Source organism: Mastigoproctus giganteus, chromosome 10, assembly GCF_048544385.1.
Source record: "Mastigoproctus giganteus isolate SK-2022 chromosome 10, ASM4854438v1, whole genome shotgun sequence".
In the NCBI taxonomy this organism is placed as follows: Eukaryota; Metazoa; Arthropoda; class Arachnida; order Uropygi; family Thelyphonidae; genus Mastigoproctus; species Mastigoproctus giganteus.
In genome coordinates, this window is record NC_143584.1 from 68,543,536 (window position 1) to 68,557,429 (window position 13,894).

Below are 13,894 nucleotides of genomic sequence, written 5' to 3' on the forward strand. Positions count from 1 at the left end.
GCTGCCTCCTTTATTATAACTAGATAGATCCCATCCACCCTGGGTGCCTTTTTTATGTTTATCCTCAACAATTTCTCCTCCACTTTACTCTCAGTTATTACAAAATCATCTAGCTCACTGCCAGAATTTACTTCACCTCTGGCATTCCCTTTCCTGAATAATTCCTCGTGTGTGAATGTAGATGCAAAATACTTGTTTAGTTTGTTAGCCGCCTGAGACAGGATCATCAACAGTTGAACCATTAATATCCAGTGGACCAATCTGATTCATCCCTTTCCTTCTAGAGTTTCTTAGGTAAATTTTCTTTCTAGAGTTTTACATAGGTAAAGAACTCTTTTCCTTTGCCTGCCTAATCTCCTTTTGTGACTTGGTTTACAGACCAGCTTATATCTATCATAGGCTTCCATGTCACCCATTAATTTATATGTATCCCATGGATTTTTTTTCTCTGTCATATGTCTCATTAGTTCATCTGACCATCCCATTTTAGGCCTAAACCTTGAACAATATTTCTTAGTTGGTAATGTAAAGCCTAGTAGCTTCCAAGACAAATTCTTTGAATGCTTCCCATTTTTGAATTTTGCTGTTGGTAAACATCATCAGTTTTGTCCCCACCGTATATAGAATTTAAATACTGTTTCAGACTACCGTAGTCACCTTTACGAAAGCAAAAAACCCTTCCCATTACCCTTGATGGTAGTTTACCTCTTTGAGTAAATCCCCACTTCAGCACACAGTGATCATTGCCACCTAGTGGTTTCCTTTGTCTACAGATTCTTTATGCATGAAGAATCACTACTGATAATCAGATTCAAGAGTATTACCCCCTCTAGTTGCCTCCCGAACATGCTGATGTAGAAAAACAATCATCCAATAAATCCACAAAAAGCCTTGCTAGTGTGTGAGTGGACCAACCCACAAATTCCAGTCAATATCTGGGAAATTAAAAATCCCTCATTATAAGGACTGTATGATTTACTGGCCCACCTCTATTTTCCCTGTATAGTTTTCTTATTATACTCATCAGAGTCATTCAGCCTATAGCACACTCCTACTCTCAATTTTGATCTCCCAATGCTTATGTCCACACCAAAACTGACTCGACACTGCACTGGTCCAGCGATGTCCGACTGGCTTCACTTCCTTGGTTTTTTATGTATTTTCTTAACTAATAGCATAACCCCTCCTCCCCTTCCTATCCTTTCTGTACACATTGTAATCCCCAAAATTCCCAGTTCTGCTTTCCTTATATCTGTGTGACATCACGTCTCTGATATCCCAAACATTATCTGCCTTAGATGTTTTTGAGCAATACCTCAATTTCATCAAATTTATTTACCAAACTCCTAGCATTGGTATACATGCAGGTATACATGCACCTGTGTCTATTCTTAGCTACCCTAACACAAACCCATGTATTTTACTTGTACCACAATGACTCCCCAGCAGTCTCTGAAATTACCCTGCATCTTGTTTTTCCAGGCTGCTGCTAATATATATATCACTATATACTTTTCTATTAATGGACTGGACAAACTGATTTAGGTTAAACTTTATTAAGATAAATAAAATATATACATAAAAATATAATAATACTAAGACAGATATGAAATAAATTAAAAGCATTAAAATATGTAAGTTAAAGAGCAATAAAATATAAAATATGAAATAAAATAGTAGCTTTCGGGTTGAGGTGTCTCTTCTTCTTCAACTAGTCAGTGAATGGTGTACTACGTGTATATAAAAGTCAGGTAAAATAACAGGAGTTGACTGCACGTGATCATGAATCATAAATCTGGTGATGGTAATGCAGAATTACGTATGCGTGATGAATGCCAGCACTAATTGCACTGCAGAATGGTAGACCCATAATCAGGTGCATATGCACTCCCCTATTACGGTTCATAGTACTATTACAGTTGACTATGTGCAGTGCCTCAAGCCAAGAGCACTGGTTATAATCACGTGAATAGTCAATGATCTTAATTTCACATTGGAGATCAAGGTTTTGTTGCTCAAGCTCTTTGACTTCCTCTCTTTGCAACTTGACTTTCTCCAGTCCAACTTTCCTAACAGTGAGGTAATTTTTCTTGGTGATTTTAATGTTCACAACTCCAGCTGGCTTCCATTTTCTAGCCACACAGACCCAGCTGGTCGAGATGCTGAGGCTTTTGCAATTACTAATGACCTTGCACAGATTGTTGATTTACCTACAAGAATACCGGACAATCCTAATTATACAGCCAACACGCTTGATCTTTTTCTCATAAACAACCCTTCTAAGTACACGATCGAAGTGAGAGGTCCTGTAGGCACTTCAGCTCACAACTTGGTTATTGTCTCTTCTCCAATGGAGCCTTTATCTCATGGCTATTCCCAACCTCGTGTTGTTTGGCATTACAAGAATGCAAATGGGATGACCTGCGAGATTTCTTTTCTTCTTTTCCTTGGCCGGATTACTGTTTCAAAACTTCTGATGTCAACGTTTGCTCAGATCGTGTCAGTGTAATTATTCTTGCAGGAATGGAATTCTTTATCCCACACTCCACTTTAAAATCTCGTTCTTTATCTAAACCTTGGTTTTCCAATAAATGTGCTAAGGCTGTTCAAGAGAAGAATGTTGCATATCGTAATTGGCTTGTTTCTAATTCTTCAGTTTCATTTTCTGCCTACACCAAAGCTCGCAACAATTGTAAAGCATTTATTAATCAGTCCAAGCTAGAGTTTGAACAGGCTAAGAGTAGAAAACTTTGTTCTTGCCCTAATGGTAGCTGAGCATTCTGGTCCCTTGCCAAAGCTATTGGCCGCAACCTTTGCCCATCTCTGCTCCCACCTCTGTCCAAACCAGATGGTTCTGTTGTCACTTCAGCCAAGGATAAAGCTGACCTGCTAGCATCCCATTCTCTTCCAGCTCATGTATTAATGATCTTGGTAAAACACCTCCCACCATTCCCAACACACTCCATTCAATGCCTCCTGTGGTTTTCCGTCAAAAGGATGTCAGAAGGATTTTGACAAATCTTGATGCTAAGAAAGCTCGAGGTCCCGATGGTATTTCTCCACTTGTTCTCAAAACTTGTGCTCCTGAACTTACTCCTATTCTTTGCCGCCTTTTTTCAATTTCTTATTCCAAAGGTGTTTTTCCTTCTGCTTGGAAATTTGCTCATATCCAGCCAGTTCCTAAAGAGGGTGATAAATCCCTCCCATCCAATTATCGTCCCATTGCAATTACTTCATTGAACAGGCTAAGAGTAGAAAACTTGCTTCATGTATTAGGAATTTGCAGATAAAAGAACCACTAGGTGGCAGTGATCACAGTGTACTGACGTGGGATTTACTTAAAGATTTAATTACATCGGGGTAAAGGAAAGGGTTTTTGCTTCCGTAAAGGCGAGTACAGTGGTCTCCGACAGTTTTTAAATTCTGTACAGTGGGATCAACTGACGATGTTACCAACAGTAAATTCTAAGTGGGAAGCATTCAAGGAATTAATCGTGGAAGCTACTAAAAGTTTCATACCTATTAAGAAATATTGTTCAAGGTTTAGGCCTAAATAGTTGTCAAATGAACTAATGAGACTCGTAACAGAGAAGAAAAATGCATGGGATGCATATAAATTATCAAGCGACTCAGAAGCCTGTGGCAGATATAAGTTAATCTGTAATCAGGTGACAAAGGAGGTTCGGCAGGCGAAGGCAGATTACGAGAAATCCTTGGCAAAAGATGCTAAGAAAAACAGCAAGGATTTCTTTACTTATATAAACTCTAAAAGGAAGGGGATGAATCAGATTGGTCCACTTGACATCGATGGTTCGACTGTTGATGATCCTGCTCAGATAGCAAACAAACTGTATGAGTATTTTGCATCTACATTCACACGTGAGGAATTATTAAGGTTTGTAATAATTCCTCATGTGTGAATTATTACAAACTTTATAATAATTAAATAAGGAATTATTAATTATTATAAAGATTTGAAAATGACAGAAGGTTATCAAATTGTAGCAGGATACTTAATGATTTTGTAATAACTGAGAGCAAAGTGGAAGAGAAATTGTTGAAGTTAAACGTAAGAAAAGCACCTGGGGTGGATGGGATCTATCCAGTTATATTAAAGGAGGCGGCAAAGCAACTAAGCAAACCCTTAGCCATAATTATGAGAGTGTCCTTGGACTCAGGGGAGGTTCCCACGGACTGGAGATGTGCAAATGTATCCCCAATTCACAAAGGGGGATCGAAGGGTGACACGAGTAATTACAGACCAGTTAGTTTAACTTCTGTTCCTGGTAAAATAATGGAGTCACTGGTTAAAGATGCATTGCAGGATCACCTAGACAAGACTGCAGCAATAATTCAGACACAGCATGGGTTTGTTAAGGGAAAGTCTTGTCTGTCAAATTTGATAGGATATTATAATGTGGTTACAAAGGAACTGGATGCAAAAAATAATTTTAATATCATATATTTGGATTTCAGGAAACTTGACACTTGCGCATGGAAGACTATTGTACAAATTGGAGCTGAATGGTATTAAGGGTAAGTTGCTACAATGGATAAAAGGATGGTTAAGTGGGAGAAGACAGAGGGTGGTAATCAATGGGTGCTGCTCTTCTTGGACTAATGTTATTAGTGGGGTCCCACAGGGTTCGGTGTTAGGTCCACTGTTGTTTTGTATATTTATCAATGATATTGATGAAGGTATATCAGGCTTAATGTCGAAGTTTGCAGATGATACAAAGGTTGGCATGGTTATTAATGACAGTAATGGCAGTGTGCTACTGCAACAGGATCTGGATAATTTGGGCAAATGGGCTAAGAAGTGGCAACTGAAGTTTAACCTTGACAAATGCAAAGTACTGCATATGGGTAGAAGTAACCCCAGAGAAATGTACCAACTGTGTGGTACTACACTTATAGTGGTAGAAAATGAAAAAGACCTGGGAGTAATTGTGCAGGCAGATATGAAGTTTTCTGAGCAATGCAGACAGGCTGTCAGGGCAGGTCATGGAGTTTTGTCAATGATATATAGGAATTTTGCTAGCAGGGAAAAGGAGGTGATTATCCCTCTGTATAAGGCAATGGTCAGGCCACGCCTTGAGTACTGCGTACAGGTCTGGAGGCCTCATTTTAGGAAGGATGTAGATTTACTTGAGCATGTACAGAGAAGGCAACAAGATTGGTGAGGGGAATGAAGGGATCCTCTTATCAAGAGAGGCTTAAGTTCTGCAAATTGCAGTGGCTGGAGACTAGGCACCTGCGCGGTGATCTGATTGAGGTGTATAAGGCCTTGAATGGGTTCAGCACGCTGAATTCTGATGGGATCCTTCCACTTGTTCAGATTACGAACCTAAGGGGGCATAAATTCAAATTAAGAAAGGACAGAGGTAGAATAGATGTGCGGAAATTTGCCTTTAGCCAGCGGGTGGTTAATTGCTGGAACAAACTTCCATCTGTTGTTGTGGAAGTTGATAGGTTGAATAAATTTAAGGAGGAACTGGACAGGAATTTGGAGGGAAAGGTGTGATTTTTTTTTTTTTTGGCTGATGCTGCATAAGCTCATACACTTGCTTTCTTGCATCACATACAATTACTACTACTACTACTCTTTCTGAAGTAATGGAGATATCAATTAATCGCCAACCTTTGAACTACCTGGAGACCTTCCTTCTGATCAACGATCGCCAGTATGGATTCCGTCAGTGTCGATTCACTGGTGATACTCTGGCTTATGTTACCCATTTATGGACTAATTCAATGGAAAGGTTCAGTGAAACACAAGTAGTTGCTCTTGACATCTCAAAGGCCTTTGATCATGTTTGGCATAAAGGTCTTCTAAACAAGCTTCCATCTTATGGTTTGCCAACTGTTTTTAGTAATTGGTTATCCAGTTTTCTCTCTGATCACTCACTGAGGGTGATGGTAGATGGCTCTCTGTCTTCTAACTTCTCCACTAATACCGGTGTCCTCAAAGGTTCAGTTCTTTCCCCCACTCTATTCCTCTTGTATATTAATGACCTTCTTCCATTGACTGGAAATCCTATCCGTAGTTTTGCCGATGATAGCACATTGCATTCCACTTTCCATTTTGAGAAACCTTGCCCTGTTCAATCAGCTTCAACTTCTTGAAAATCTGCTATCAATTCCTTAAATGCCGATCTTCAGGTAATTCTCCAGTGCGGCAAAGATAACTTAGTTGATTTCAACCCTTCTAAAACTCAGTCTTGTCTATATCTCGCAAAAAGGATTCTTCTGCTCCTATGCTTATCTTTAGTGGCACTCTGATTTCTAGGCAAAATGATATCTCTTTTGGGGATTACCCTGACTTCTAATCTCTCTTGGTACAAGCACATTACAAATATTGCTTCCTTTGCATCTAAAAAACTTGGTTTTCTCTTTCGCTCTCAGCGTTACTTTTCTTCCAAACAGCTGCTCACTCTGTATAAATCGCAAATCCACCCTGCCATGGAATATTGTTCCCACATCTGGGATGGTGCCCCCCAAAACCTCTCTCAGGCTTCTTGATTCCATTCAGAAGAGAGCAGTTAGGTTAATTAATGATTCATCTCTAACAGAGTCTCTCCACTCGCTGACTCATAGACATACTGTTTCTGCTGCATGCCTCTTCTACAGATACTTCCACGGGCACTGTTCTTCTGAATTGGCTTCTATAATTCCCACTCTATCTTTCAAAACAGTCGGAACATGTGCCGCCACCAGCCAACATCCATTTACTGTCCAACTTCAAACTCACAGAATCAACTTTTCATCTTCCTCGTTTATTCATTCAACTGCTGTTTTCTGGAACAACCTTGCCTCATAAGTATTTCCTGAAAATTACAGTCTACAGAAGTTCAAGTCCAATGTCAACAAATATCTTCTTTCGTCTTCTCAACCTCCAACCCAAGCACAGTACTAAGTACTATAGATTCTAATACCTCTCGTATTTGGGGTTTACGTAAAAAAAAAAAAAAAAAAACCCAATAATGTTCAGCAACAGCAGAGTGCTCAAAGTTAGAGGTTCAGAGAGCTTCCCCACCCCCCACTCATGTTCTGAAACACAATCTTTCAAACTTCTGGCAGTCTCACTATATAACATTCCCCACAATCCGAACATGTAATGCGATAACACATTACATGTCGGGATTGTTCCTCACTAATACCTCCTAGATTTTCTAAGAAGTAGTTGATGTTGGAGTGCAAAACATGTAACTTGACACTCATGTTGCAGCACATCTTGTAGTTTGCCAATATATTTTCAACTCTTGTATTCATAATTCACTCAAAATCTCAGTCTCTCATCAGTTTGCAAATTTGAGGACCTACAAAAAAAATAGCTTATTTTAGCTTCTCTTGGGTTACCAATGGAAATTCAGCACAAGGGTAGTTGAAGTAGGAACCTTTCTGAGGTAAACTTTTCACGAACTGTTTCATCAAACTCAGTCTGATGTGCAAGGTTAGAAGGAGGACAGTTTTGGGTCTACCAGTGGTTTATGAACCATGTTCTTTGACCCAGGCAACAAACTATCCCTCTTTGGCTAGACTTTGACATCCCAGTGATTACTCCTTGCCAGACTGTCCTAGTCACACAAAAAGCAAGACATTTTTGTGTAGCCAGATTGCTGTCTGAGTAACATGTCAATCACAGGTCAGCACAAACCAACCAACCATGTTCTTCATACTTAATATTTGTCAACAACTTCTTTAAGTTCTCATATATTTCTTTCAAATGCACAAAATGAGCTAATGGAATTGACACATTTATTTCCATCATGGAGCAATATACATTTGATGAGTGAATAAAAAGTCTCCACTGTGTAGGATTGTAAATGATTACTAAATAGTTCATTAAGTAATTTATATAACTGCAAAAAAACCATAGAATCCTCCTCATAAAAGTAGGGGACTAGTTCTCGTTCTCTGTGTCTGTACCAAGAGAACAATATCCCACGTGCTAAAAGATTTGACTTAAGTCTAGAACCAAGGAGTTCTGCAGATTCCTTTGGTAAAGTTAAATTTCTTAGCAAATCATTGAGTTTGTGCTATGAAAACAGTTGAGGGCTGGACTCTATGTCTCCAAGCATGTAAACTTCAGTTTCATCTTCAGAAGCTTCACTCTCAGCACTCTGTGCTGCTACATTCTCCAATATAAATGGAGGGCATGGAATTGGCAGGTTATATCCATGTGGAATTAGTCTAATGGCAGTTGAAATATCAGGATACACAATGCCCTTCTTACTCTTTGTATTGTATATAACTCAGCTGGATGTTTATAATTAGCTGTTTAGTTAACATTTCTGAAATCGGTATAAAAAACTGAGTGAAAAACAGCCTCACAAAGATCGAAAACCATGCAGAGTGGTGTTATTACATTAACTAAGCAAAAGTAACAGTCATCACAGTGGTTTGTAGGCTACCACCAAATCATGTCAATTGCATTTCATTGTCTTCTTTTTATCATTTTTCCAAAATCTCAATGCTTTAACATGGGTTTGGCAAATTTCATGTGGAGCCCATTGTTTATTTTGTTTGCTGAGTTTCACTCCAAAATAATCACAATACACATTTTTTATAAATTCTCTAATATCTTGTCTTTGCTTGGGCCCACATAACTTCCACAAATATAACAAAATAAGTTTGGATTATTCAAACACTTGTGTGAAGACACTTTATTCACTTTTCAGCACAAGTTTCACACAATAATCCCAAAAATAAACTGAGCTCACATTGATAAACACTGCTGCATTGAGCTCTCAAGGTCAAGAAACAAATGACTGAAGGCAGTGTTGCCAATATGAAGATTTAGTTTACAGATTACCAGGATTTACTCCTAACTTAATATTCAATAACACAACTCATGACATCAACTTATGTGATTTGTGAAAAAAATGGTACATGATAGAAAAAAAGAAATAACATTTCTGAAATCAGTGTAAAAAACTGAGTTAAAAACAGCTATTAATTCCCAAACATTGAAAATCATGCAGAGTAATGTTATCTAAATTCTTTGATTAGAGTATACAATGTCCTGCTATAATCAAAGAATTGTTTAGCAGACCAAAATAAATGAGTTATTGATACACAAGAGTTAATAGCTAACAATAGCTTTAACGTGTGTAGGCTTTACAGGTAGCATTGCTGAATCTAAGGTCTACATCATTTAGTTAAGCATTTTACACACTGCAGATCTTTTTATTTAAACTTGAATTTGTAATTCCACATGTTTCTTAAACTATATCCAATCCAAGCTAATTCTAAGTCATTTTCTATGATAACAATGTATATTTTCAAGATGCACAACCTCAACATTTAAGAAAAGCATTGTGCTTATTTAAAAAAAAAAAAAAAAAAAAAAAATTTAAACTAGAGTAAATCTAGTAAGCTTTTCAAGGAAAGGATTACTTTCAGTTGAAGGAGTGATGTAATATAGCTCATCAACTTGACTAACTAAACATAAGGCATGTAAATAAAAAAAAAAAATAAATAAATAAAAATTACATACATCAATAGTGATACAGCAAATTCTACTTCTTCTTGTCCAGTAAGAAAGACTAATATATCACCGGGTGGCTCACTTTGGTGAATTTTTATTACTGTATCAACACATGCATTTACATAGTGTGGGACAGGTTCCTGAATGTAGTATATATCCACATGATTATTCCTACCTTCCACAGTCATTATTGTTGAAATATCTTTGACACTTGAAAAGATAGAAAGAAATGTTTTATGGAATTACTTCCTATGAATCCATTAAATTATATATCAATCACATTTTAGCATTTCTGAAAATTGATATTTATAGCAAATATTTATAGTCTTATCAATTCTTTTAGATATAGGAAGCTTCTTTTCCAACTCTCCTAGTCCAACTCGCTAATAATTCTTGAGGATGGCGATATCTATTTTGTAAAGCAGGTGGGACATCTTCCCCACTGTCAGAACCATAGTGTTCAGACCATGCGGTATCAACAATGAGCGCTCATGACTGCTGTCTACAAACACCATACTTCTGGCAGCATAGAAACCATTACTTGGATTGGCATAAAATTAGATTTTTGAGGTCTAAACTGTTTAATAAATATGGACCGATTATTTCTTTCGGTCCTATAGCTGGACTTTAGAGTTTAATTTAGGGGTCTAATAAAATTGGATATGGGGGGGGGGATTATTCTCTACATTCCTATTAGATCCCTAAATTAAACTCTAAAGTCCAGCTATAGTACCAAAAGAAATAATCGGTCCATATTTATTAAACAGTTTAGACCTCAAAAATCTAATTTTATGCCAATCCAAGTAATGGCTTGCATGCTGCCAGAAGTATGTTATTTGTAAACAGCAGTCATGAGCGCTCATTGTTGAGACCGCACGGTCTGAACACTACGGTTCTGACAGTGGGGAAGATGTCCCACCTGCTTTACAAAATAGATATCGCCATCCTCAAGAATTATTAGCGAGTTGGACTAGGAGAGTTGGAAAAGAAGCTTCCTATATCTAAAATAAAAGTAATCCCTGTTGATTTATAATATAATAGAATATAGGAATTATTGAGCATTTAATAGCTCTCAATTATCAAAAGTCTTATCAATGAATAAAGTTACTAGTTACAGTAACCCTATCAAAGCAAGTCTGCTAGCATCCCTCCTGCTAAAATTTCAGTTTTCAGTTTCAAAACAGAAATAATCAATTAGACCAAATCAGATGCAAAAATGATATGGAAAAAAAAAAAAAAAAACACCATGCTAAGCTTATTTAGTAATAAGCTTGAAAATTTATTTTCAATTTAAAAAGCTGAAAAATATATTCTAAGTTGTTATTAATTTATTAATGTATGATACTCTACTCCTAGTACACTGGTGTGCAGAACTTAAGGACCAACACTATTTCTAAAGGTTACAACCACAAAATCTTTACTTAAGGTATTCTTTGCTAATGAGAGTAGATTCAGTCTCAGCAGCAATTCTGGATGTCAACTAATCTGGCAAGCAGTTGGCACATGGTATCACCCTGCAAGCATCACTGAAAGGGGTTGATATGGCAGTCAAGGTGTTCTCTTGGATGGACGTACACAACTCTAGATACTGGAAGGCGGTACTCTAACCAGGGCACGCTACTGTATTGAGGTAATCCTTTCCCGTGTGTGTGTGTGTGTGCGCGTGTGTGTGCGTGTGTGTGCGCGTGCGTCTGTCTGTCTCTGAGGTGCCATTGGCCCCGAGTTCATGTTTATGGATGATAATGCCACACACCATCGCACTGCAGCTGTTCATATGCTTTTGGAAAGTGAGGACATTGTTCATATGGATTGGCCTGCCCATTCCACCGATCCAAATCAGGAGGTTGGCACACAGTATCACCCCGCAAACATCACTGAAAAGGATCGATATGGCGGTCGAGGTGTTCTTCTTCTTCTGGGGAGGCATTATCTTGGATGGATGTACACAACTCTAGATACTGGAAGGCAGTACTGTAAGCGGTGCACATTACTGTACTGAGGTAATCCTTCCCCATGTGTGTCTGTTCTGAGGTGCCATTGGCCACGAGTTCGTGTTTATGGATGATAACGCCACACTCCATCGCACTGCAGCTGTTGATATGCTTTTGGAAAGTGAGGACATTGTTCGTATGGATTGGCTTGCCTGTTCCACTGATCTAAATCCCATCGAACACATATGGAACGCTCTGGAGAGATGCCTAGCGACACGTCCACACCCACCAGAAAATGTTCACCAGCTGAAGATGGCGCTGACAGAGGAATGGACGATGTTACCGCAAGAACCTATCAACAACATTGTTCTAAGTATGGACAGGTGGTGCAAAGTCTGCAACGACATTAGGGGTAGCCATATCTCCTTCTGAGGACTACCTCTTCCCTTTGTTCCAACTTTGGCAGTGATGCATCTGCATCATGGCAGCCAGTGCTATGCTGCCATTTTTGAATAAAGTCCCTCTGTACTGTTTTGTTTCCGTTACTGTGTCGGTGTTGTTTCCTTCATCATTTCTGTACCTCACGAGGTTCCTTTGATATGTTTTTCCCATATCCAGGCCACTCCTATGAGAAGCTACAGGTGAGAACCTGACTGGTCCTTAAATTTTGCACACCAGTGTAACACAATATCACAGTTTTGGAATTTCATTAGTAAACAAAATATGTCATTAAATGGTCTGCATATGGGTAAATGAAAATATTCTTAAATATTCCAGATATTTAAGAATTCCAAATATCTTAAATCTTTGGAATTCCAGTATTAAAAAAAATAAATTATAATGAAATGAGAGTACACAAAATTGGATTAAGTTTTGGTGGGTTGTAACTACAACAGCTTATTTTATTTGCAAATAAAAGTGTGCATTTTTATTTTCTACTTCACTAAAGTAGTAATCGCTAAATGATTTAAGACATTTAAGTTATATATTAATAGCAAGAAAAGAAATTTACTTCAGTCAATTTATTACAAATTATGTTTGTTTATCAAAAAAATTGTTTGTTTGTTTATTAAGAATGTTTGCCTTAACTTATTAAATAATTTTGAAATTACTTACACTCATTTAGCAGAAATCAGTGAAACCACCTACGAATTATGAGACTTAGCTATAAAACCATCAATATAGTGGGCATAGTACATAAGCATAATATAATTATTGACTTATTGACACAAACTAAGCAGAAATGTATCTTAAAAAAAAAAATTTAGAACAGTAAAATTCAGTGCAGAATATAGAGATAATGATTGGAAAGAAGGAAACTCAAAAACCAAGTGATGCAGTGTCTCTCTTTGCAGGTTTAGGGTTTTCACAATGAAAAAAATGGAATAAAACTTTCAGAAGTAAAAACCCTTTCACCCACTCTTCTTTCCTGTATTGTGTGTATGCTTGTGTAGTTTATATTCTTTTTTACTTATTGTCCTATTTGATTTAGTACATTTCATGCTCTACAGCTTTGTTTCCTGCACATTCTCTTTGAACTTTTCACTGTTAAATAACTGTCCTTTTTCAGCCTATTATGGTTGAAAAAGTTTATGTTAGCACATGATTGCACCTGCCCCCCAACTACTGTTTTGGACTTCATTATTCCTACACTTTTTTTTGCTTTTATTTTATCTATTATAGTGGTAGGAATGGCAAATGATGCAAGAAAGATAGGCTTACATAGCATCAGCCACAAAGAAAGAAAGAGAGAGAGAAAACAAACCAGTTCACCCAACCATACCCTCCAAGAATTTGTCTAGTTCTCCCTTGAATTTATTCAACCCATCCACTTCCACAGATTAGCGATGTCATTTCCGCTTCTAGCAAATTTATGAAAAGTAATCATTATGAAAACACTTACTTTAATTAAAAATTTTATTTATGTACAAATGTTTTTATTTTAATTATTACTAAGCATCTGAATGTTACTTGTACTGTAAATGATTATCAATAATTCCAAAACAATAAATGTTCATTGATTAAAATTTAGCTATGAATTGTAGAGCACTCAAAAACTCGATAACATTGTACAACAGGAGTAATTAAATTTTATTAGTACCGCAACCAAACTGGAACATGATCAAAAGAAATATCACAAAAAATGTTCAAAATGGCTTCTATGTGACAGGACACAGGCTTCAACAAGGTGTGAGAAGAAATGATGTACATGTTTGAGTAGCACTGCATTGTTTTTAATAGCAGCAGTAACTTCATGGATGAGATTCAACGAGTCATCTCGGCTGTTAACCTCTGTGGCATAAAGAATTTGTTTCCTGTGACCCCCACACATAAAAATCCAATGGGTTAAGGTCAGTAGAGTGTGGCAGCCAAGAAATGGAATCAGCCCAGTGATTCCAGTAATAATCATTTAACAATGTTCTTACCTGTTGCCCAAAATGTGGAGACATTCTGTCATGCTTAAAGGAACATC

The 13,894-nt window shown here is 37.4% G+C and overlaps 1 protein-coding gene across 3 annotated transcripts in view; it reads right to left on the minus strand.

Annotated features, from left to right (window-relative positions):
• LOC150079071 (putative ATP-dependent RNA helicase DHX35) overlaps positions 1-13,894 on the minus strand; it is a 427,459-nt gene that overhangs the window by 253,751 nt on the left and 159,814 nt on the right. For all 3 annotated transcript variants that reach the window (XM_090383587.1, XM_090383586.1, XM_090383585.1), the window contains exon 7: positions 9,500-9,700. In XM_090383587.1, coding sequence (XP_090239713.1) covers positions 9,500-9,700 — 201 coding nt within the window. The remainder of the gene's footprint in view (positions 1-9,499; positions 9,701-13,894) is intronic.